Source organism: Paramisgurnus dabryanus, chromosome 19, assembly GCF_030506205.2.
Source record: "Paramisgurnus dabryanus chromosome 19, PD_genome_1.1, whole genome shotgun sequence".
In the NCBI taxonomy this organism is placed as follows: domain Eukaryota; kingdom Metazoa; phylum Chordata; class Actinopteri; order Cypriniformes; family Cobitidae; genus Paramisgurnus; species Paramisgurnus dabryanus.
Genome location: NC_133355.1, coordinates 18834188 through 18859903, shown reverse-complemented (window position 1 = coordinate 18859903; position 25716 = coordinate 18834188). Strand labels below are relative to the sequence as shown.

The following is a 25716-nucleotide window of genomic DNA, read 5'->3' as shown; positions in this document are numbered from 1 at the left end:
TTTTAAACTTTCATAGCGAACTGCTGCAAATCAGTAAGCCCATCAATGTGCTGTTTTATTTTTTTACATGCGTTTTCACTTAAGAGTTTTCATTTGAGACTTCTCATATCTCGTATGTGTTGTTATATGGGTTTTTGCAAAGGAAGATGTGCAAGAGATGCAGTTTGGTACATTACAGCTACTCATTGACTTCACAGATGGCTGAAATCCCCAAAGAGGCTTAGCCGATTCTGATGAGCGTGTTAATGCTGCGTCGCGTCCCGGATCAAATGTATAGAGCGTCAAGGTCAGGAAGAAGAATCCCGTAAAAAAATCAAATAACTTGGGTTTCAACAATAAATCAGAATTTTACTATTATAAAAACGAAAAATGTCCACCGTAATTTCTAATTAAACGAGCCACGTTTGAAGCTGTTGTTAAATTAGCATAAATGCACACCTGTCACAACACAAGCTAAGTTGATTTGTTGCATGGCAACTGCAAAAACCTGTAGTTAGGATTAACTACCACAAAGGCAAAATAATTGTTTGATGTAATAACTAATAATAATAAATTATACTATTATCAAATATTGAAATGCTGTTGTTATTGTTGCCATTGTTTTATTGTTGGTAGGTTAAACCAATAAGCCACCCAAAAATGTACAGTAGTCCCAGAACATCAAAAAATCGAAGTGATAGACATTTACAGATGTATTTTAAAGTTTTTTTGAAATGTTTTTTTTTTTAAGAAAATATTTTGGCGTGAATTGAACCCAACTAGTTGATATCTAAACCAACCAGGCATCAGATGAATCCAAGTCAAATGAAATTGTGTTTTCATGTCTTGTATTAACCACATTATCACCATGTTAACCCCAACACAAAAAAACGTCTTTAATTATTATTCATAGAAATTGTATTCTGATGCATATCTTAATTGAATTGCAGTTGTATTGACTGCACCGAGAAAGACATTTAAAAACTGGTGCTAGTAAGATACCGGGTCAAAGTATAAGATGGGTATCTTTTTGACATATTCTGTATATCTATAATGATATAATTGGATGGGATTTGTTGAGTAGAGATTTTTATTAATGTTTGCCGAAGATAAATTACAGCCTTCATGAGGATTAAGTAAGGCAGTTACTGTAGTCTCAAGTGGCTGTTTTACTTTAAAGATGAAGTATGTTTTTCCTGTCCAACTTAAATATATCGAGAGACATACTGAATATATTAGTTAAAAGTTTAATTTCTCTAAAATCCTGTAACTCTGTTGTGCTATTAAAGGAAAACACCACCGTTTTTCAATATTTAATGTTCTTACCTCAACTTAGACGAATTAATACTTACCTGTGAATGTGTTAGCATTTAGCCTAGCCCCATTCATTTCTTAGGATCCAAACAGGGATGAATTTAGAAGCCACCAAACACTTCCATGTTTTCTCTATTTAAAGACTGTTACATGAGTAGGTACACGAGTAAGTATGGTGGCACAAAATAAAATGTGTCGATTTTTTAAGCGGATATAGAATGAGAACTATATTAAATTGTGTAAGAGCACTTAGTTTGCAGCACTTCGACATCGGTGCATAGTAACATCATCACTCCTGACTACTCCCCATCTCGCTTAAACTTCCGCCAATTTTACTGCGCCTGAGGTTGAATATAGGTATGGATTAATTTGTCTAAGTTGAGGTAAAAACATAGTAAAATATTGAAAATGGTGGTGTTTTCCTTTAAAGCATTGCAGTTTGCTTTGTGTGGCTTTATGCTGCTTTTTCTGGCTTTGCACCATCTGAACTGTGTTGTTGAAGAACTTGTTTACATCATTAGTTTAAATCATTTACCTGAATGACTTTCTTTTCTTTGCAGAACACAAAAGGAGAGTATTGATTTCAGTGAAAACAACTTACTGTGCAAGCAATTTTACAGTGAAATTGTGGTGGCCACTTAAACCTTGTTCTCACATGTTCCTGTACCTCAATTGATACAGCATTGAACTTGCAATGCAAAGGTCATGGGTTCATTTTATAGGGAAAACAAACATATTGAGAAAAAAACTGTGAGTCACTTTGGATAAGAGCATTTGCCAAATGCATAAATCTAAACTGTAAATGTGTTCACACAGGTACTACAGGTACAATTTTGAACACCAATGAGAGATGTAGTGGCCACCATGATTTTATTGATGTTAAATGTTATATACCGAAAAAAAATGCTCAAGTTATATTCTATCTGTCAGTTAATTCAAGGATTATAAGTTTTCATGGATGAGTAACAGACTACTGTTTTTTCCTTACAGTTTTTGTAACCAGGAAACTCTTCCAGTGACGTATCAAGCCTGTGTCATTACCAAGGACTGTGAGGTGACTGAATGGTCAGACTGGTCCGTCTGCTCAAAGGAGTGCTATGATCTGAACGGACGCAAGGGGCAACGCACACGTACCCGTCAGGTGCGGCAGTTTCATGTGGGTGGGGGGGCAGAGTGCCCCGAGCTGGAGGAGAGCGAGCCATGTTACCCGCAGGGAGAGGGAATCCCTCCATGTGTGGTGTAAGTTCTGCATCCATTGTGTTTCATAACAGAGACAACATTTTTCAGTCAGTGTTTAGCAATAATTTCACCCTCTGCCTATAGCTTTCTGTGACAACTAGTATGTCATCGTGCTATTTTTTAACTATTCCTTTAATGTTTTAGACAATCCTATAATGTCATCATCTGTCTTGCTTTCGTATAGAGTATGTGGGTTAAAACACAGATGGGAAAGTGAAAGGGGGGAATTGAGGGAGAGCAAGAGTCCTGCTGGGGAAGACAGAGAGATGGCAACGTGCTGTTAGTTTGGCACAGCGCCACTCTGGAGGAGGTGAACTGATGAATAGAAAATGTCTGATAGGACAGGCGACACGCTGTCTAATCTGATCTCCCCTACAGATGGGTCGGTCCGTTACCCATCACTCATTACCTTCTTACACACTGAAGAGTGGAACATTTGTCCCTTTGTATTAGATGGAGGTCAACGGTGCTCCCGTGGAGCCTGGCCTGGTGTGTGTCGGGCCACATTTCCTTATCAAACCCCACGTGTGCTTTTACTATTGTCACTAAGAATCCTTTACAGCAGGGGTTTATGACCGAATGTCACTCCAGAGAGTGAGACTCAGGTAGTGAGCTATGGCTTGTAGCTATTAATGTTTAACACTCACCCGCTGTTAAACATCTCTCAACTCTCTAAAACAAACATGTTGGATGATTTACTCACCTTCATGTTGTTAAAAAAGCTGCAGAAATAAACAAAAAGCACTGTTGAAGTACTATAAATATATTTAGTGCCATTTTCCAAGCCTTTGTGGGAGTCTTTGTGTTTCATTGTGCGAGGAGCAGGCCAATATTTAAAGGATTAGTCAATTTTCTTAAAAACAAAATCCAGATAATTTACTCACCACCATGTCATCTAAAATGTTGATGTCTTTTTTTGTTCAGTCGTGAAGAAATTATGTTTTTTGAGGAAAACATTCCAGGATTTTTGTCATTTTAATTGACTTTAATGGACACCAACTAGTAACACTTAACTTAAGTTTCAAAGGACTCTAAACGATCCCAAACGAGGCATAAGGGTCTTATCTAGCGAAACGATTGTCATTTTTGACAAGAAAAATAAAAAATTTGCACTTTTAAACCACAACTTCTCGTCTATATCCGGTCCTGTGATGTGCCAGCGCGACCTCACGTAAAACGTCATCACGTCAACAGGTCACGGATGATGTATGCGAAACTACGCCCCAGTGTTTACAAGTGTGGAGAAAGAGGACTATTTCGACATTATTGTATGTGGAATGATACAAATTAATGTCTTTGTGTCAGTTTATTGTTTAAAATGGTCCGCAAATGTGCGTTTCATATATGTAACACGTGACCTTTCTACTGTACATCACTACGCAATAACGTGAGGTCGCGCAGGCCTCGACAGACAGCCGGAGGAAGAAGAGAAGTTGTGCTTTAAAAGTGCATATTTTGTATCTTCTTGTCAAAAATGACAATCGTTTCGCTAGATAAGACACTGATGCCTCGTTTGGGATCGTTTAGAGTCCTTTGTTACGTGTTGGTGTTCATTAAAGTCCATTAAAATGAGAAAAATCCTCAATTTCCTCTTGACTGAACAAAGAAATACATCAACATTTTGGATGACATGGTGGTGAGTAAATTACCTGGATTTTTTTTTTTTTATGCACTAATCCTTTAATAGTGGATTCTGGTCTCCACTATTTTACAACTTATTTTAATGCATACATTAAGGTTTAACAAAAATCTTTACTGTATAATTAAAAAAGGCAATGCTTTACAATCTCATGTTAAAAAATACAAACTTATTGTGAAATATTACCAAAATAATGATAAAAAACTGTATTTTTTTAAATATTATAAAATTTTACTTGAGTTTGAATGTAAAATTGAAACATGTTAGGCGTAAGACCTCATCTTGTAGTTATTCTGCACATGAAAACATAATCTCACTTGATTAAAGCAACGGCTTTGCTGATTATGCACAATGCTAATACATTTACAACATTGATATGCACTGAGTGAGTCACTTATTCAAGGATCCCTTACCAGGGCATAAAGCTTAAGGAGGCAAGCACACCAAAGATTTTCGCCGGCTTATTTAAATAAAATTTTTTCCAATGGAAGCGCAGCATTTAAAAAAAGCCAGCAGCTCGAGTTTTTTGTTTCCGTGCTAAAAGCAGGCGCTCTACGTTTTTCCGCACTCAATGCGAGAGTTGAAAAATATTCAACTGAGTGAAAAGCTCAGCTGGTCAATGTCAGTTTTCACACGGCCGTCCAATCAAAGTGGTTGGAGGGGCAGGACAAATATCACAACAACCAACCGGCGCATCGTACAACGACTGATAAACAAAGCAGAAGTATCACAGCAATCAAAGCGATCAGCTGAAGTAAGCCGGCAGTCGGCGCCCACCTGATGTTTTCAGCGGCGTTTAAAAGCTTTTATGTGCACACTCCCTTACTGTATGGCTTCATACACCACATGTAGCATGATATATAAATAAAGGGAAAGCCTGTATCATCACATTCAGTTTAATATGGCAAACACTGTTGCATACACACTGACTCCAAGCTCATAAAAATGAAAGCTTTGCATTTCTAATGTAAAACAGACTTCAGTTGTGGATGTGTAAGAGATGGAGAGCCACTAAATCTTATTCTTTCCTTTTACAATATGGAGAAGCTGCACTCGGTTTAGTTCGGCTATATACAAGGTATTTAATTTTCTTATTTTAACTGAATTTCTTTTAAAAGGTAGAAGCAGGTTGTACTATATTTGAAGGTCATTTGGGCATTTAAACACAAAGACACAGAAATGTGAAACAGCTTTCCTTGCAGCCACCCTTCAGGCTTTTGATCAGTCCGGCATGTCTGGAGAAGAATTGTGATCAAAGACAAAAATGCCGTTCTTACAGTCCACACCAAACAATAAATGCTAATGAGACCAAAACTAAACAGTAAACAACTACGAAACGTCAAAGATTTAACGGGGACATATTATGAAAATCTGACTTTTTACATGTCTAAGTGCTATAATTGGGTCCCCAGTGCTTTTATCAACCTAGAAAATGTGAAAAAGAACAACCCAGTAACTTAGTTTTGGTAAACCATTCTCTGCAAAAATAGGTAATTGAAATTTGGCTCCCCTTGTGATGTCAGAGGGGATAATACCACCCCTTAATCTGCACTATCCAACCACAGCACTGCAATTTAGTGCAGAGATCAGCTCATATTTTGCATTTTAAAGGACACACCCAAAAAAGGCAAATTTTTGCTCACATCTACAAAGTGGCAATTTTAACATGCTATGATAAATTATATATATGGTATTTTGAGCTAAACCTTCACATAAGTACACTGGGGACACCAAATAATTATGTGACATCTCAAAAAAGTCTTGTGTGCCCTAAATGTCCCTTTTAAATGGTGATAGAAAAACAGTTAGTTTTCAGTTTGTGAACTACAGACAAATGGGATATTTACCACCCAGCCAAACTTGAGTAATTTAAATATCACTAAGTAAATAAAATAAGTTATCAGGATTTTTTTCTGTCAAATGCTGTGTCCACTATAAAACCCATAGACTGTAAAAAAAGATGGACGTAGTGTCCGTGACTTCACCCATAGGTTTCTGAAGATCATTTTTGAAGCTTAAAGTAGGCGGTGCCTGCCATTGCCATCTTGGCCGCGCGTCACCGCGCATCACTCGCGGATATGCGAAAATGGTTAAAGAGGCGGGACGTGGGTGAAGCTGAGGTGACTGGTTGCTGAAACCACGCCCGCCTAGCTCGACTCTAGTGACGGGAGTGGCTGTTCAACCATCACTCAAGTGGCCACACCCTTAATTATGCAGAACTTTAAAGCTTAATATAATTTAAATGGATGAGATACAAAAAAATTCACGCCCTCACAGTTTAATCAGCTATATAGACCAAAAACACTTTTTGTACCAGGCTGTAACCATATTATTTTCTACTCTAAAGTTGGCCATTTTAACATGGGGGTCTATGGGAATTGACTCCCTTTTGGAGGCAGCCTCTAGCAGCCAGTCGATGAATTGCAGTTTAAATCACTTCTGTATTGGCTTCGTCAGAGAGATCGAAAGGTTGCCCCTCGGTAAAATCATGCCCACTCGCAGGATATCTGCCGTCTCTCTGAAACATCAAATACTGCTACAACCTGAATGGATGTTCACGATTGCATTAGGGGCGGGGCCATGCTAAGTGGCTCCAGTGTGTCATCGAGCCACCGTTTTAGCCACGCTCAAAATCCAAATAATCACAGAAATGGTATAGTAAACAGGTTAGTAAACTCCACAATTCAGTACTACATAGTTCACAGTCTTTGTAATGTGTTTCAACAATGCATTTCTAACATGTATAATGTTTAGAAACAATTCACTGAAATGACTTTACACTCACTTTTGGTAATACATTGTGTTGTGCCGTGTGATAATTTACTACCCAGACATACAGTGTTTTTTTTAATCATTTTTCTGTAATATTGCAACATATTCATCTGTAGCTCAGCTTGACGCTGTTTTTCTGCTTCTGTCACTAACACGATAAATCAAAAAGCAGCAAGCCAGACATCAAATTCAATGAAGCTCAATAAATCTCTGACCATACCGCACATCCTGTCTGTCACGGCTACTAATGTTTAGTGTCTTCATAAAAATGGACTTTACTACCAGCTGGTTTGGATGCTGTTTACTTTATTAAAAATGTATTTTTGTGAAGGAAATTGTTTAGACACAATTTATATTCGTGTACAAAACTACTTTAAGCATTTAACCATATGCCTTTTTAAAAGATTAAAATGTTTTAAAGAATAGAGACATAATTTTAGTGGTGTGTCTAAAGTCCAATGGTATATATTTATAAGTATTTATAACTCTAAAAGACACAGCAAAGTTGTTTATTTTTGTGGAAAAACAGACATACCACTCTGTCTGCAGTTCTCGGCCTACAGAGGATAAATTAAGAAAACTGAGACGTGTTAAAAGGACATTAAATGCTCATCAACACACATCTGTTTGCTAAATTTACCTCCTTGTCTCTCTGCAGGTATAATTGGAAAAGCACAGAGTGGAGTGATTGTAGGGTAGACGTCCTCCTAAGCCAACAGGACAGACGTCGCAGTAACCAGACAGGACTCTGTGGAGGCGGGGTTCAGACAAGAGAAGTCTACTGCGTTCAAGCGCCCACCGAAACCTCATCTAACCCCAGTTCCCTCAAGAGCAAAGACGGTAAGAAAACGTGAATCTCAAGCAAACAAAAAAACATTTCTGTTTTAAAATGCATTTTACTGAACTGGGTGAAAGTGGTTATTACTTATTTAAATCGGCTGTCATGATGAAAAACAAAACACATTCAAAATAGCTTGCATATATGTTTGTATTTGTGAGTAAATGTGGGTCCAAGTATAAAATTAGGAGCATCAACGTTTTTGTTTTCTTTAAATAAGCAATTTCAGGTGATGCATGTTTGAATACAGTTGAATAAATCCCCTTTTTTTTTGGATCAAGTCACCTCTGCTCATGTACGGACTTGTAAGTTCACCACAAGCTGTTAGACAAGGATCGGCTTATATCTGTGCTGTGGCACAACCAAAGCTGACATGTAATTGCATTCCTTTTCAAGGGGCTGAAATTAGATCACTAGGGGGGTATTAAAGAATAAAGAAGTCAGAGCGGTACAAATTAATGAAGCAGCTACTTTGGAATTGAAATGCTAATGCCATCACAGACATACACACAGGTGCAGATACACCCAGACACACACACAATCTCTCTGGAGTAATGTGACAGAAACAGGGAGGTGCCTGTGCTCTGTGCCATGCGCCGAGGTTGGTGCTGTGCCCGTTCTCGCTCTCGGTCCGACACTGAAACTCCCCTGCCATCTGTCGACTGTCGACCTCTCAGGGAACTTATTCAAATGTCCACAGCTGTCCTCAAGCAGTCATTGGTCGGTGCGGCTTGCTTGGTCACACCGTGGAGAGCGAGACAAAGTGTGCAGCAAGCAGCTGTGCCTCAAAAGTAAGACGCATTTATATAGGCCAAAAACACACGATGGTGTATTTTGGCCCAGATGCTTTGTGATGTGTATATGTGTTAACTCTATAGTGTACTGAATGAAATGAGTTTGAAATGAATAAAATACTAGTGGTGTCTTGTTAGGTTTTCTTTTGTATATACTAGTTGGCGTGTACCTCTATAAAAGCACAAATTAGTGATGTTTATACAAATTACTTGAAAATAAACATTAATATGGGCATTAAAGGTGCACCATATGGTTGCTGTCACTGAGCAAAATGTAGACTTTGAGAACAAAGACTATGTAGTCTCTCCATTCCAGTCATTATGAAACCGATTCAAGCATTTTTGATCTAGACTTTTGATCAATTTTTTGACATACAGTACTGTATGTGCAATGTAGAAATCATAAAAGCCACACATAAAGTGCTTGTTTATTCTAATTACGACATGAGGAGCATCAAAGTTTGATTTTACTCTTATATTTCAATCTTTAACACAGTCAGTATTGAAGATATCAAGGTTATTTGTCACAAAATGTTATTTACAATATGTAGAAAACATAGGAAATCAACTGTGGTATCTTGATGAAGTGCACACCTGCTTTCTTAGACTGCACCAGCACAGTTGCCTTTACTGGGGAGGTTAGGGTTCGGCCCTCCTGCCAGTATGGACGTTTTGCCAGGCAGTGCTGGAATCCCATCAGTAATGTGGCCTTAAGGGAGGCACATGGCAGTGTCTCCGGCTCCTGCTGGTGAGGTGACAGGCCTGGTGTGCTGACAAGTCACACAATGACAGATGGAAGAAGTCTGAGATAAAGGAGCAGTGAAAGAGCACCTGTGCTGCTTCTCACACCCCATTTCTCTCTTTCACACATATACACACACTAACACCCTTCAAGCGTTTTCACAGCATGTCAAAATCTCTTTTACTGTAAACGGTAAATACGGTAATTATGCTCTTTATGCATTGTTTTCTGTTTTTTTTTCTCCTTCTCTTTTAGTAGTGTTGTGATCTTGTATAAGAAAACAAAGTGTTTTTTATTCATATTTGATTTCTTTATGCATATTCCTCTTTTTTAAAAACAATACAGATTGTGTTACTTTCATGTATTAATTTTAAATGTTTGCCTTTCATCAATAATAGTCTTTTTCTTTATTGGACCATTAATTCCAGGTAAAGTGGTCATAGATATATGTGATGTATCTGTAGTTTACTCACTAGAATCATCTTCTTACCTTCATGTTGTTTCAAGCCCATATGACAATTTTGTCTTTTCAACACAAACAAGAGACAATTTAATGAATGCCCGGGGAAATCCAGCAAGCCTTACATAGATTTTCCTGCTGGCGCTCTTGTTTGCTTTATAAAGCATGAATGTGAGCCATGATGTGCTGCTATTGTATTGAATCCAACCAACCAGATAAATAAGTAATACAAAATACAGCCGAAAACGTCATTTTGAAATAAGTCAAAAGTTGAATCACTGTCACTATTTAATATCATATAAGGTTTGTTTAGTTTTATTTTTCTACTGTTTTTCTTTTTTTTATATTACTGAGGACTGCCTCCTTTGCCTGCTTTAAAAAAAAAAAATGTCAACATTGCACCCATCCCTTCATCTAAACCTTTGTATTCTTTACCACTTCCTTATCGTTCACTGACTCACATCTTTCCAATTTAACTGCTTCCCTTTTAATCAATGGAGAGTCAATCGGGCACTTTTCCCCACAGGGAGTTTTCGACAAATTTGAGCGCATTTAATTTCAAGCTCCACATGATTAGACATTTCCAAGCGATTTGCCAGTGGGTCGGTGGAATTATTCACAGGTTTTATATATGTTAATGCCAGACAATGAAAGCATCAGGATCTGCGGTTTAGTCCAGATCAGACAGACAATGTGTTTTAAGCAGATTTAATCGGGTCATTTCGTTTTAGGGATCATATCTAAATCCTGTAAAGAATTGATTGGTGGACAACCACAATTCCCTGCACCTTTCCTATTCCTGTGCAACTACATGCAACCAGTTTGCTATTTCCAAATGCATTATTTCCATAGAAATATGAAAGTGTTGTTTGCGTTTAAAATTCTGTTTCAATCATTTTGGGATTATGGCTATGTCATGAATTCCAAAGTGTCCGTTTTACATATCAAAAGCAGCTTCTTGTTTTCTTCTGCCAATGTCGCATCCCATCCGTCTTTTTGCTCTTGTGTTTGGGCCTGAGGAAGCTGTGCTTGATTTTCTCTGCCTGCGGGTGACTTCAGACATTTAGACAACAGGGAGAAGCAGCTGCTGTCTCAATCTTTATCCATTAACACATCTCTTTGGCAGAATCAAAACGAACCGAGACCAGAATGTGACAACATTGCCGCCACTGTTCATTCGAATCGCCTTGGTCATGATGCTCTCCAGAATTTGATGAATTTAGCACCCTGTTGTGGACCTTTGATATGTTCAATAGTACGGCCATGTTACAGGGCATTCATGCAGCGCCGCCCTGCAGGCAGGTGTAGTTATTGATGATAATTATGTGAGCAGGTGAATGCCAGACGGACTGATAGGTTACCTGTGCCATAATTAGACCCGTGGTGGGCAAACTCCAGACCATCTGGTATCCAAGCGAGCATTGTGCCACCTGAACAAGGTCAAATTGCAAGGAGAGGGTCATAAATCAGAGGGGGTTAACAGGGTGGTGGAGCCGGTGAGAGTCAGGTTTTAGTACACCTCAATAATGCATTCACTAAATAAATAAAATAAAATGCAGAAAGTTTGCTTGAATATATCACACTTGTCAATATATTGTCAGGTATAATCAATTTGTTTAAAAACTGCTGCCATGATTGGTAAAAGTATGTTGTACAGTAAATGCACATAGCAAATAGCAGCAGCAGCATAGGCAAAACAAGCTGAATTTTAATGATTATGAATTAATTTAATTATTTGGCACAGCATATTTAGTGTCTGGTTTTAAATGGCAAGTGAATAAGATGCAGTCTTTATGCTAAATAACCATGTGCAACAGTGCCGCAATTGTAACTAATATGGATTGCAAAGAAACATCTGATTGGGGAAATAAGGAACAGTAACAAGGGTCATACATTTGCAAGTCAATTCTTTTGCAAATCAATTTTATCAATTTGACAGTTTGACATGTAATTTCTTTCTTGCGTGTCACTTTTGGAACGAAGAGTGAGTCAATTTAGCTCGCTAAATTGAATGTTTCTGGGCATGTTTGTCCCAGCGGAGCACTTTATGAACCTTTTTAATTTCTATTTTAAACAAGCCCACGTGAATCATTAATAGTTCCACAGAAACGTACCGCAATCAATCATTCAGATCGCTTTGAAAAACATGTATTACACAAATAATTTTTTAGAAACGCCTCAATCAAAGTGTGCACCTTTCATAGCAATTTGCATGTGAATGAAGTAAAGATCTGACACAGGGTGTCATGGTGAATACATTTATGCACTGACCTTGCAGGAAGTCAACAACAGCTTGGAGCTGTACACACACATACACACACACCAAGTGCTAGTTACAGATAAAAGAAAAACAAAGACACTGGGTATTGGGAGATATTTGCGAGATACAGAATTAAAAAAAATGTGTGCATCCCAAAACATTTGTACATATGAGAAGGATGTTCTCAGGTTTCATTATGTAGTTTAATATTTAAATGTTTAACCATAAAATTAATACTTATTTTTTGGCTTTTAAAGGGGACGTTTCACAAGATGTCAAATAAGAAGTTTTAGCTTAAAATATTATATAGATAATTTATTATAACATGTTAAAATTGCCACTTTGTAGGTGTGTGCAAAAATGTCCAGATTTGGGTGTGTCTTTTAAAATGCAAAGCTGATATCTGCGCTAAATGGCAGTGCTGTGGTTGGATAGTGCAGATTAAGGGGCGGTATTATCCCCTTCTGACATCACAAGGAGAGCCAAATTTCTATGACCTATGCTTGCAGAGAATGGTTTACCAAAACTAGGTTACTGGGTTGATCTTTTTCATATTTTCTAGATTAATAAAAGCATTGCGGACCCAATTTTAGCAATTAAACATGGAAAATCTCAGATTTTCATAATATGTCCCCTTGAAAGTCTAAGCCAAAGCTAATGGGTTTTTGTGGATGTACTCACACTTTGAGCTGCTGCTCATGAAAGCAACACAGTTTTAGTTTTGCTTGCATCTTTTCCTGATCTCATTTCTCCTGCAATTTTTTGTCTTTAAGTATCCTTATCAATGGAAAAAATGACAGAGATTGAAAATTAAATACCTTTTCAAAGCACTTTGTTTGCACAAATCAACAAAAGTTATAAAAAAAATAAAAAATCCTATTCCATGTGATGTATTCACTTTCTGTTTGTATGAAATCTCTGCAACTGTGTTTATTTTCATCTCTTCAGCTTCCCGGCCAGTGAACAAAGACCTGTGTTTGGGTGTTCCTCCTAACACCACCCAGATGTGCCATATTCCCTGTCCTGTGGAATGTGAGGTGTCTTCCTGGAGCGCATGGGGTCCCTGCACCTTTGAAAACTGCCAAGATCAATCGACAAAGAAAGGTGAGTGCAATCTGAGCGTGAACTGTAACGGTACTTACGCTTGACGGAAGGCTTGTCTGAAGCGTGGCCAACAACACATGCCTACTTGCATAAGGTAATCTGATTTGCTGACACACGTGTGGCGCTTGAAAACGGCAGTGACGCGACATTGACAGATCCACAATTCAGTTCGGCAAAGCATGATGTCACCCACTAAAAGTAAATGAGAAGTGTTAACGCTTAAGCCTCGTGTGAATGTACCATAAGCGCTGTTTGTCTCTTAAACCTCATTCACACAGACCTCTGGTCCCAGAAAATACCCGTAAAATTGCCAGACAAGCGTCTGTGTGAACAAAAACTCGTTCCGTTAATCTTCTGGGATCGTTGCCGGAAAGAGGACCTAGTAAGATACGCGGGTAACCCTCTGTGTGAACAAGAATGCCATAAAGGGCGTGTCGAAGTGAGGACGCGCGCGTCATCAACACAACACAAGTTATGGTTCAGCTCCTTACAACGAGAGATAACATGTATATAAACATTCACAACGAGAAATGTTGCAAACTAACATGTATATAAACATTCACCACGAGAAATGTTGCAAACTAGATTGAAGCAGTTATCAGGAAATGATATATGAGACGCATAAACAATGACGCACGTGCCGTAGTGAGGACGCGCGTGTCATGGCAACATGAAGTTGGTTCAACTCTTTAAAATCAGGGATTTACAACATTCACTACGAGAAATGTCAGCATACTAGACTGAAGCGGATATCAGGTAAGTTAGCTCGTTTACTGCGTTGAAACGGAGATCATTCAGCAGCATAAAAGAATATCGCGTAACGTGCTCATTTGAGCTATAATAAACGAAAATACCCGCATGTCATCCCAACGAGATATATTGTTCAGCTCCTCAAAATGCGGGTTTTAAATGCATATAAACAATCACGATGAGAAATGTCTGAAAACTGTATCAAAGCAGAAATCAGGGAGCTTGTCAAATATCCACTCTGAAGCTGAGATCATTCACCAGAATAGAACTGTGCGTTCACGCGCTCCTTTGTAGTCTTATCATAAACAAAAATGCACGCGAGTTGTTTCTGGAGAGAGAAATAATAAATAATATGCAAACTTCAGACGCTGCGTAGAAGAGAGGGCGGGACTTTCAACATGTCACGTGTCTTTCCGGGACCATCAGATGCCGTGTAAACTTGGCAGTGTGAATGAATAAAATATCAAGCGGTCCCGTAAAATTCCAGGATGCCTGTCCCGTGTATCTTACGGAATATCTGTGTGAAAAGGGCTTTACAGTACTCTTTGCGCGGTGGTATTTCACCCATCTCGCTAGTCTAAAACTAGAGCAGATCAATAAAACGACCCCTCTCATTATAAATCTCATGAATTGTGTACAGAACCCCTTTCAACACGTAACTCAAATCGCCCCTCTATCAGCACCATCAGCGCCCACCCCATAAACTAAAGGTCTGCTGGAGCAAGATTTATTCTTAAAGGTTTTAAAACCAGGCACGTTATAGACGAAAAAATGGAGCCCCAAGAAAGATTGGGAGGATTTGCAGGATGGTGTTGTGTACTGATTTCTACTGATTCTCGATTTTTCAAATGCTGACAGTTGTTACTAGTGTATCAAAGGTGCTGGCATGCTGGCTGCTTTTCTGGTTAATTATGGCTGGGACAGCGACCCGTGCCATGACTAATGCATATTGACTCTTCCCTAATGAAGCGACTCTGAAGGACGGGATGGGAGGAAATTCTCCACTATGCATCTTAATGATGGATTCTCTCTAAATCTATCCTCTACTCTGTCTCTTTTCAAACACCCACGCTGCATACTTTACAGCATATACCTCTAATGGCACGCTTCATCACTTGTGTTTATATTGTGTGTGTGCCTGCTCATTATTCAGGGAGATGGTGAAAGAGAGGAGTGTTTATTCTTTTACACCATGAAGGGAATGAGACAGTGTACATCAGTGGTTATTAACTAAACTCATCATCCGTCATAGTTTGTTTTAGATTCAGGGTTAGACAAAATTCAGAATTTCAGATTTGTGAGATTTTAAAACGAAGTGTAAAATGCAGGGTTATTTTCAACCCAGCGCTGGGTGAAAAAGGGACAAACCGTTGAGTTAAATTAAACCGAGAAATGTTTATATTTGTTTAACCCAGCATTTTTTTAACCAGTGCACACCTCACATGATGTTGAATTGGATTTTTGAATTGAACAGGATGTGGAATTAAATGAAATTCAATGTGTAATAGAAAGTAACATAGCTATACTTTCTTGCAATTTTACACTATTCAAAAAGTGTAAAATTCTTATGTGTAATGAAAAAAATGAGGGCTGTCAAACAATTAATATTTTTAATCTAATTAATTACATACTCTGTGATTAATTAATCTTAATTAATCGCATACATAATTTTTGCTGTGAAAGTATTAAATATTTAATTGCAGGACTTTTTTGTGCAATTGAACATAAACCTTAAATAAAAAACCATCTCCTTTACCTTTGGTATTATGGGACGTGCTAGGTCGTACCTCCAGATTAACGTTTACTCCCGGATGCTTTGCGTTGATGTGGTATTTTAGAGTGGACGAACTCCGGTGATATGCAAATTACTTGCTGCAGACTTTGCAGACGACTTTATTTTTATCATCACTTTTATCAGGCCATTTTTTGTAAGTAAATAATCCAATCAATGATCCAGTCACCGCCAGCGCGTTCTTGTCTCCCTCCTTTATTTTACAGTCGAATGGTGGCTAGAGTTAGCCTGGTAATACCATCCTCTGCTATTTTGCTTCGCTTCATAGACAGAGTCTGGCTGGGCATAATTGACAATCGTTTTCCTTCTCGTGGGAGGGGCTTGTCTGAAGTTTAAAATCATTGGTCTAAACGTAAGCCAATCACATAAAGTTTGGACATGATGTGCGTTATGCGCCGACTCAGCCGCATCGAATTTCTGCAGTAAAACACACGTATGATGTGAAAACAAACCCATCGAGCGAAATACCGGAGTTAACATGGTTATGAACGACTTTTGCAGATTATGTAAAGTAAATCGGGCCAGAGCTAGAACACGATCCTTACCTTTCCACTCACGTCTAAGTGGAGGAACGCCCCTCTCTCCGCTCAAACTCTTCCACCAGACAGCCATAACCATATGTAAATTAAATCTTCCTACCTTATTTTCTGGTTAACTCTTTCCTCGCCATTGACGAGATATCTCGTCAATTAAGAGAAAACGCTTCCCCGCCAATGACGAGATTTTCCGTCTTTCCGCAATACCGCTATTATCCACCAGGTGGCGCCCTTCCGCAACTTTTTAAACCCGGAAGTATTGCCCTATGGCAAGCTGCTGCATGTACGTGTCTGTTTTAAAGATCGCTCTGAATCGGATCTCTATGAAAAGTCCGTCACAAAAATGGAATTATTTCTGCTTTTTGCTCAAAATATGGTGTTTTTGCAAAAACCTACCCATATTCAAAAGCTGATTGCAAAAGAACCACTAAAGGTAGGATGAAACGGTTTTTTTGTTTGAAAGCAGAGGGTTTGTTCTTTCATTTGGTATATTTTATGTTTATATATTTAAAAAAGAACATTTTCTGGAAGGCATTAAACTTTGGTGAAAATCATGAAAAACGCTGGCGCTGGCAACTTTTTTTAAAAACGCTGGCGGTGAAAGAGTTAATCAGGAACGTCACCAAAGAATGTTTGCCCACGCGTCCTCCACCATTAACTGTGAACAACGAAATTCCCTTCCATGATCTTCTCAATCGTTGTGCACGTCAAGCTGTGCTGCACACAGTTTCTCGCTGACGATCGGTAATAGTTGATAAATTAAACTTTTACCAAAACCTGTCTGGAGTAGGGCAACAACATAATGTCCATTCAAAATGTTTAACAAACACTCTTCTTGTTCGGGCTTAAGTTGGCAAGTGCCGGTTCTCCAAAACAGAGCAAATAGCTTTCTGTGCCTCCATGTCCACAAACAACAACTGTACATTCGCGCTTAGCGTCTACGTCACGGCTCTCAGCCCGCCCTCTGTTTGTTGATTGGACCGGCGTTTTGAGACCGGAGGAAAACGGTTAGAATGGGAGCTATCTCAGACTGAGTACAGAAGCGTAATGAAATTTAGCGGAAGTACAAAGTCTGACGTAGTCAGGCTAGGCTAGAGTGTTACCAGGTTCAAAGGTCAATACGGAATGTATTAATCTGCGTTATTTTTTTTTTAACGCGTAATTTTTTCTCAGATTAATTAATAAATTAACGTGTTATTTTAACAGCCCTAAAATAATATGAATTCATTATTTTATTCATTTTATTCAATATTTATTTTTTATTTTAATTGATTGCATTTCTGGCTATACCCCATATGTTGTGTGCATGATGGCATCTTTATGGAAACTTAAAGTATTACTCCACTTTCCTAAAAATCCTGATAATTTACTCAATGTCATCCAAGATGTTGATGTCTTTCTTTGTTCAGTCAAAAAAACTCGACAGTTTACCGTTTCAATGCAGTTTAAAATTGAAGTTTTAATTCAGCTTCAAATGGCTCTAAACCATCCCAACCGAGGCATAAGGGTCTTACCTGTATCTAGCCAAACAATCATCAATTTTGACAAAAAATAAGCACTTTTAAACCACAACTTCTCATTTTGCACTAGCCGTGTGATGCGCCAGCGTAACCTTATGTATTACGTAAAAAGTCACACATTACATATGTGAAACGCACACTTGTGGGCCATTTTAAACAATAAACTGACACAGAGTCTTCTTTCTCCACACTTGAGCGGTACTTTCGACGTGATTATGTAATACACAAGGTCGCGCTGGTGCATCACAAGGTTAGTGCAAGACGAGAAGTTGTGGTTAAAAAAAACATATTTGTTTATTTGGACAAAATGACGATTATTTTGCTAGATAAGACCCTTATGCCTCGTTTGGCATCGATTAGATCCCTTTGAATCTGCATTGAAACTGCAATTTTAAACTGCATTGAAACTGTAAACTGTTGAGGTACACTATATGAATAAAAATCCTGGAATATTTTCCTCAAATAAACGTAATTTCTTCTTGACTGCACAAAGACAGACATGAACATCTTGGATGACATGGAGGTGAGTAAATTATCAGATTTTTTATGAAAGTAAAATATATTTATTTAAAGGTGCACTGTGTAGATTTTAGCAGCATCTAGTGTTGAGGTTGTATATTGCAACCAACGGCTCAGGACACCTTTAAACCTTCCTTTTAAAGCATGTAGAGAAACTACGGTAGCTGCACAGAACAAACATGTCGTTGTCTGAGGCAACATATTTACGAAATGCGCTCTATAGAGCAGTTTGTCTATTTAGGGCTACTGCAGAAACATGGCTGCGCAAAATGGCGACTTCCATTGGACCCGCAATGTACGTAGATAGAAACGGCTCATACTAAGGTAATAAAAACATAACAGCTCATTTTGTAAAGTTTTTATACACCACTGAAAACATAGTTGTGTATATTATATTGCATTTCCCTGAATAGATACTCCTAAAATTTACACATTGCACCTTTAACCACTAAATTGTACTTACAATAACAATGCAATGTTTCATTAAAATCTATTACAGTTTTTGATAATCATTCCTTTCCAGTTCTTTTCATTAACATTTCAATTAAATTTCTACATCCTATTCAAATTGAGAAACTGAAGATATTATAATTTCAATTTTGAAACTTGTCATCTACAGCTCATCTGCCAAAACCACTACTGTCCTACCCTCCACTTCTGATAAATGCGAGTTATATACTGTATAGTGTTATTATGACAGAGAGGCTGTTATATATTGGTAATCTTTATTATAGCCTGAACAAGGTTGAAAAATAAGCCTGATGTGAGATAAGGAACAAATTACCAGTGACATCTTAACCAATAAAGTGTCAGTGTGCACCTGGGGTGTGACACTTTTAGATTCAGGGTTAGATTCAGGGTTAGACAAAATTCAGAATTTCAGATTTGTGAGATTTTAAAACGAAGTGTAAAATGCAGGGTTATTTTCAACCCAGCGCTGGGTGAAAAAGGGACAAACCGTTGAGTTAAATTAAACCGAGAAATGTTTATATTTGTTTAACCCAGCATTTTTTTAACCAGTGCACACCTCACATGATGTTGAATTGGATTTTTGAATTGAACAGGATGTGGAATTAAATGAAATTCAATGTGTAATAGAAAGTAACATAGCTATACTTTCTTGCAATTTTACACTATTCAAAAAGTGTAAAATTCTTATGTGTAATGAAAAAAATGAGGGCTGTCAAACAATTAATATTTTTAATCTAATTAATTACATACTCTGTGATTAATTAATCTTAATTAATCGCATACATAATTTTTGCTGTGAAAGTATTAAATATTTAATTGCAGGACTTTTTTGTGCAATTGAACATAAACCTTAAATAAAAAACCATCTCCTTTACCTTTGGTATTATGGGACGTGCTAGGTCGTACCTCCAGATTAACGTTTACTCCCGGATGCTTTGCGTTGATGTGGTATTTTAGAGTGGACGAACTCCGGTGATATGCAAATTACTTGCTGCAGACTTTGCAGACGACTTTATTTTTATCATCACTTTTATCAGGCCATTTTTTGTAAGTAAATAATCCAATCAATGATCCAGTCACCGCCAGCGCGTTCTTGTCTCCCTCCTTTATTTTACAGTCGAATGGTGGCTAGAGTTAGCCTGGTAATACCATCCTCTGCTATTTTGCTTCGCTTCATAGACAGAGTCTGGCTGGGCATAATTGACAATCGTTTTCCTTCTCGTGGGAGGGGCTTGTCTGAAGTTTAAAATCATTGGTCTAAACGTAAGCCAATCACATAAAGTTTGGACATGATGTGCGTTATGCGCCGACTCAGCCGCATCGAATTTCTGCAGTAAAACACACGTATGATGTGAAAACAAACCCATCGAGCGAAATACCGGAGTTAACATGGTTATGAACGACTTTTGCAGATTATGTAAAGTAAATCGGGCCAGAGCTAGAACACGATCCTTACCTTTCCACTCACGTCTAAGTGGAGGAACGCCCCTCTCTCCGCTCAAACTCTTCCACCAGACAGCCATAACCATATGTAAATTAAATCTTCCTACCTTATTTTCTGGTTAACTCTTTCCTCGCCATTGACGAGATATCTCGTCAATTAAGAGAAAACGCTTCCCCGCCAATGACGAGATTTTCCGTCTTTCCGCAATACCGCTATTATCCACCAGGTGGCGCCCTTCCGCAACTTTTTAAACCCGGAAGTATTGCCCTATGGCAAGCTGCTGCATGTACGTGTCTGTTTTAAAGATCGCTCTGAATCGGATCTCTATGAAAAGTCCGTCACAAAAATGGAATTATTTCTGCTTTTTGCTCAAAATATGGTGTTTTTGCAAAAACCTACCCATATTCAAAAGCTGATTGCAAAAGAACCACTAAAGGTAGGATGAAACGGTTTTTTTGTTTGAAAGCAGAGGGTTTGTTCTTTCATTTGGTATATTTTATGTTTATATATTTAAAAAAGAACATTTTCTGGAAGGCATTAAACTTTGGTGAAAATCATGAAAAACGCTGGCGCTGGCAACTTTTTTTAAAAACGCTGGCGGTGAAAGAGTTAATCAGGAACGTCACCAAAGAATGTTTGCCCACGCGTCCTCCACCATTAACTGTGAACAACGAAATTCCCTTCCATGATCTTCTCAATCGTTGTGCACGTCAAGCTGTGCTGCACACAGTTTCTCGCTGACGATCGGTAATAGTTGATAAATTAAACTTTTACCAAAACCTGTCTGGAGTAGGGCAACAACATAATGTCCATTCAAAATGTTTAACAAACACTCTTCTTGTTCGGGCTTAAGTTGGCAAGTGCCGGTTCTCCAAAACAGAGCAAATAGCTTTCTGTGCCTCCATGTCCACAAACAACAACTGTACATTCGCGCTTAGCGTCTACGTCACGGCTCTCAGCCCGCCCTCTGTTTGTTGATTGGACCGGCGTTTTGAGACCGGAGGAAAACGGTTAGAATGGGAGCTATCTCAGACTGAGTACAGAAGCGTAATGAAATTTAGCGGAAGTACAAAGTCTGACGTAGTCAGGCTAGGCTAGAGTGTTACCAGGTTCAAAGGTCAATACGGAATGTATTAATCTGCGTTATTTTTTTTTTAACGCGTAATTTTTTCTCAGATTAATTAATAAATTAACGTGTTATTTTAACAGCCCTAAAATAATATGAATTCATTATTTTATTCATTTTATTCAATATTTATTTTTTATTTTAATTGATTGCATTTCTGGCTATACCCCATATGTTGTGTGCATGATGGCATCTTTATGGAAACTTAAAGTATTACTCCACTTTCCTAAAAATCCTGATAATTTACTCAATGTCATCCAAGATGTTGATGTCTTTCTTTGTTCAGTCAAAAAAACTCGACAGTTTACCGTTTCAATGCAGTTTAAAATTGAAGTTTTAATTCAGCTTCAAATGGCTCTAAACCATCCCAACCGAGGCATAAGGGTCTTACCTGTATCTAGCCAAACAATCATCAATTTTGACAAAAAATAAGCACTTTTAAACCACAACTTCTCATTTTGCACTAGCCGTGTGATGCGCCAGCGTAACCTTATGTATTACGTAAAAAGTCACACATTACATATGTGAAACGCACACTTGTGGGCCATTTTAAACAATAAACTGACACAGAGTCTTCTTTCTCCACACTTGAGCGGTACTTTCGACGTGATTATGTAATACACAAGGTCGCGCTGGTGCATCACAAGGTTAGTGCAAGACGAGAAGTTGTGGTTAAAAAAAACATATTTGTTTATTTGGACAAAATGACGATTATTTTGCTAGATAAGACCCTTATGCCTCGTTTGGCATCGATTAGATCCCTTTGAATCTGCATTGAAACTGCAATTTTAAACTGCATTGAAACTGTAAACTGTTGAGGTACACTATATGAATAAAAATCCTGGAATATTTTCCTCAAATAAACGTAATTTCTTCTTGACTGCACAAAGACAGACATGAACATCTTGGATGACATGGAGGTGAGTAAATTATCAGATTTTTTATGAAAGTAAAATATATTTATTTAAAGGTGCACTGTGTAGATTTTAGCAGCATCTAGTGTTGAGGTTGTATATTGCAACCAACGGCTCAGGACACCTTTAAACCTTCCTTTTAAAGCATGTAGAGAAACTACGGTAGCTGCACAGAACAAACATGTCGTTGTCTGAGGCAACATATTTACGAAATGCGCTCTATAGAGCAGTTTGTCTATTTAGGGCTACTGCAGAAACATGGCTGCGCAAAATGGCGACTTCCATTGGACCCGCAATGTACGTAGATAGAAACGGCTCATACTAAGGTAATAAAAACATAACAGCTCATTTTGTAAAGTTTTTATACACCACTGAAAACATAGTTGTGTATATTATATTGCATTTCCCTGAATAGATACTCCTAAAATTTACACATTGCACCTTTAACCACTAAATTGTACTTACAATAACAATGCAATGTTTCATTAAAATCTATTACAGTTTTTGATAATCATTCCTTTCCAGTTCTTTTCATTAACATTTCAATTAAATTTCTACATCCTATTCAAATTGAGAAACTGAAGATATTATAATTTCAATTTTGAAACTTGTCATCTACAGCTCATCTGCCAAAACCACTACTGTCCTACCCTCCACTTCTGATAAATGCGAGTTATATACTGTATAGTGTTATTATGACAGAGAGGCTGTTATATATTGGTAATCTTTATTATAGCCTGAACAAGGTTGAAAAATAAGCCTGATGTGAGATAAGGAACAAATTACCAGTGACATCTTAACCAATAAAGTGTCAGTGTGCACCTGGGGTGTGACACTTTTAGATTCAGGGTTAGATTCAGGGTTAGACAAAATTCAGAATTTCAGATTTGTGAGATTTTAAAACGAAGTGTAAAATGCAGGGTTATTTTCAACCCAGCGCTGGGTGAAAAAGGGACAAACCGTTGAGTTAAATTAAACCGAGAAATGTTTATATTTGTTTAACCCAGCATTTTTTTAACCAGTGCACACCTCACATGATGTTGAATTGGATTTTTGAATTGAACAGGATGTGGAATTAAATGAAATTCAATGTGTAATAGAAAGTAACATAGCTATACTTTCTTGCAATTTTACACTATTCAAAAAGTGTAAAATTCTTATGTGTAATGAAAAAAATGAGGGCTGTCAAACAATTAATATTTTTAATCTAATTAATTACATACTCTGTGATTAATTAATCTTAATTAATCGCATACATAATTTTTGCTGTGAAAGTATTAAATATTTAATTGCAGGACTTTTTTGTGCAATTGAACATAAACCTTAAATAAAAAACCATCTCCTTTACCTTTGGTATTATGGGACGTGCTAGGTCGTACCTCCAGATTAACGTTTACTCCCGGATGCTTTGCGTTGATGTGGTATTTTAGAGTGGACGAACTCCGGTGATATGCAAATTACTTGCTGCAGACTTTGCAGACGACTTTATTTTTATCATCACTTTTATCAGGCCATTTTTTGTAAGTAAATAATCCAATCAATGATCCAGTCACCGCCAGCGCGTTCTTGTCTCCCTCCTTTATTTTACAGTCGAATGGTGGCTAGAGTTAGCCTGGTAATACCATCCTCTGCTATTTTGCTTCGCTTCATAGACAGAGTCTGGCTGGGCATAATTGACAATCGTTTTCCTTCTCGTGGGAGGGGCTTGTCTGAAGTTTAAAATCATTGGTCTAAACGTAAGCCAATCACATAAAGTTTGGACATGATGTGCGTTATGCGCCGACTCAGCCGCATCGAATTTCTGCAGTAAAACACACGTATGATGTGAAAACAAACCCATCGAGCGAAATACCGGAGTTAACATGGTTATGAACGACTTTTGCAGATTATGTAAAGTAAATCGGGCCAGAGCTAGAACACGATCCTTACCTTTCCACTCACGTCTAAGTGGAGGAACGCCCCTCTCTCCGCTCAAACTCTTCCACCAGACAGCCATAACCATATGTAAATTAAATCTTCCTACCTTATTTTCTGGTTAACTCTTTCCTCGCCATTGACGAGATATCTCGTCAATTAAGAGAAAACGCTTCCCCGCCAATGACGAGATTTTCCGTCTTTCCGCAATACCGCTATTATCCACCAGGTGGCGCCCTTCCGCAACTTTTTAAACCCGGAAGTATTGCCCTATGGCAAGCTGCTGCATGTACGTGTCTGTTTTAAAGATCGCTCTGAATCGGATCTCTATGAAAAGTCCGTCACAAAAATGGAATTATTTCTGCTTTTTGCTCAAAATATGGTGTTTTTGCAAAAACCTACCCATATTCAAAAGCTGATTGCAAAAGAACCACTAAAGGTAGGATGAAACGGTTTTTTTGTTTGAAAGCAGAGGGTTTGTTCTTTCATTTGGTATATTTTATGTTTATATATTTAAAAAAGAACATTTTCTGGAAGGCATTAAACTTTGGTGAAAATCATGAAAAACGCTGGCGCTGGCAACTTTTTTTAAAAACGCTGGCGGTGAAAGAGTTAATCAGGAACGTCACCAAAGAATGTTTGCCCACGCGTCCTCCACCATTAACTGTGAACAACGAAATTCCCTTCCATGATCTTCTCAATCGTTGTGCACGTCAAGCTGTGCTGCACACAGTTTCTCGCTGACGATCGGTAATAGTTGATAAATTAAACTTTTACCAAAACCTGTCTGGAGTAGGGCAACAACATAATGTCCATTCAAAATGTTTAACAAACACTCTTCTTGTTCGGGCTTAAGTTGGCAAGTGCCGGTTCTCCAAAACAGAGCAAATAGCTTTCTGTGCCTCCATGTCCACAAACAACAACTGTACATTCGCGCTTAGCGTCTACGTCACGGCTCTCAGCCCGCCCTCTGTTTGTTGATTGGACCGGCGTTTTGAGACCGGAGGAAAACGGTTAGAATGGGAGCTATCTCAGACTGAGTACAGAAGCGTAATGAAATTTAGCGGAAGTACAAAGTCTGACGTAGTCAGGCTAGGCTAGAGTGTTACCAGGTTCAAAGGTCAATACGGAATGTATTAATCTGCGTTATTTTTTTTTTAACGCGTAATTTTTTCTCAGATTAATTAATAAATTAACGTGTTATTTTAACAGCCCTAAAATAATATGAATTCATTATTTTATTCATTTTATTCAATATTTATTTTTTATTTTAATTGATTGCATTTCTGGCTATACCCCATATGTTGTGTGCATGATGGCATCTTTATGGAAACTTAAAGTATTACTCCACTTTCCTAAAAATCCTGATAATTTACTCAATGTCATCCAAGATGTTGATGTCTTTCTTTGTTCAGTCAAAAAAACTCGACAGTTTACCGTTTCAATGCAGTTTAAAATTGAAGTTTTAATTCAGCTTCAAATGGCTCTAAACCATCCCAACCGAGGCATAAGGGTCTTACCTGTATCTAGCCAAACAATCATCAATTTTGACAAAAAATAAGCACTTTTAAACCACAACTTCTCATTTT

The 25716-nt window shown here is 37.9% G+C and overlaps 1 protein-coding gene across 1 annotated transcript in view; it reads left to right on the top strand.

The window, feature by feature from the left end:
* Positions 1 to 25716, top strand: part of thsd7aa (thrombospondin, type I, domain containing 7Aa) — a 140365-nt gene that overhangs the window by 55465 nt on the left and 59184 nt on the right. Inside the window, exons 3-5 of the mRNA XM_065292307.2 lie at positions 2284 to 2532; positions 7602 to 7783; positions 12986 to 13141. Coding sequence (XP_065148379.1) covers positions 2284 to 2532; positions 7602 to 7783; positions 12986 to 13141 — 587 coding nt within the window. The remainder of the gene's footprint in view (positions 1 to 2283; positions 2533 to 7601; positions 7784 to 12985; positions 13142 to 25716) is intronic.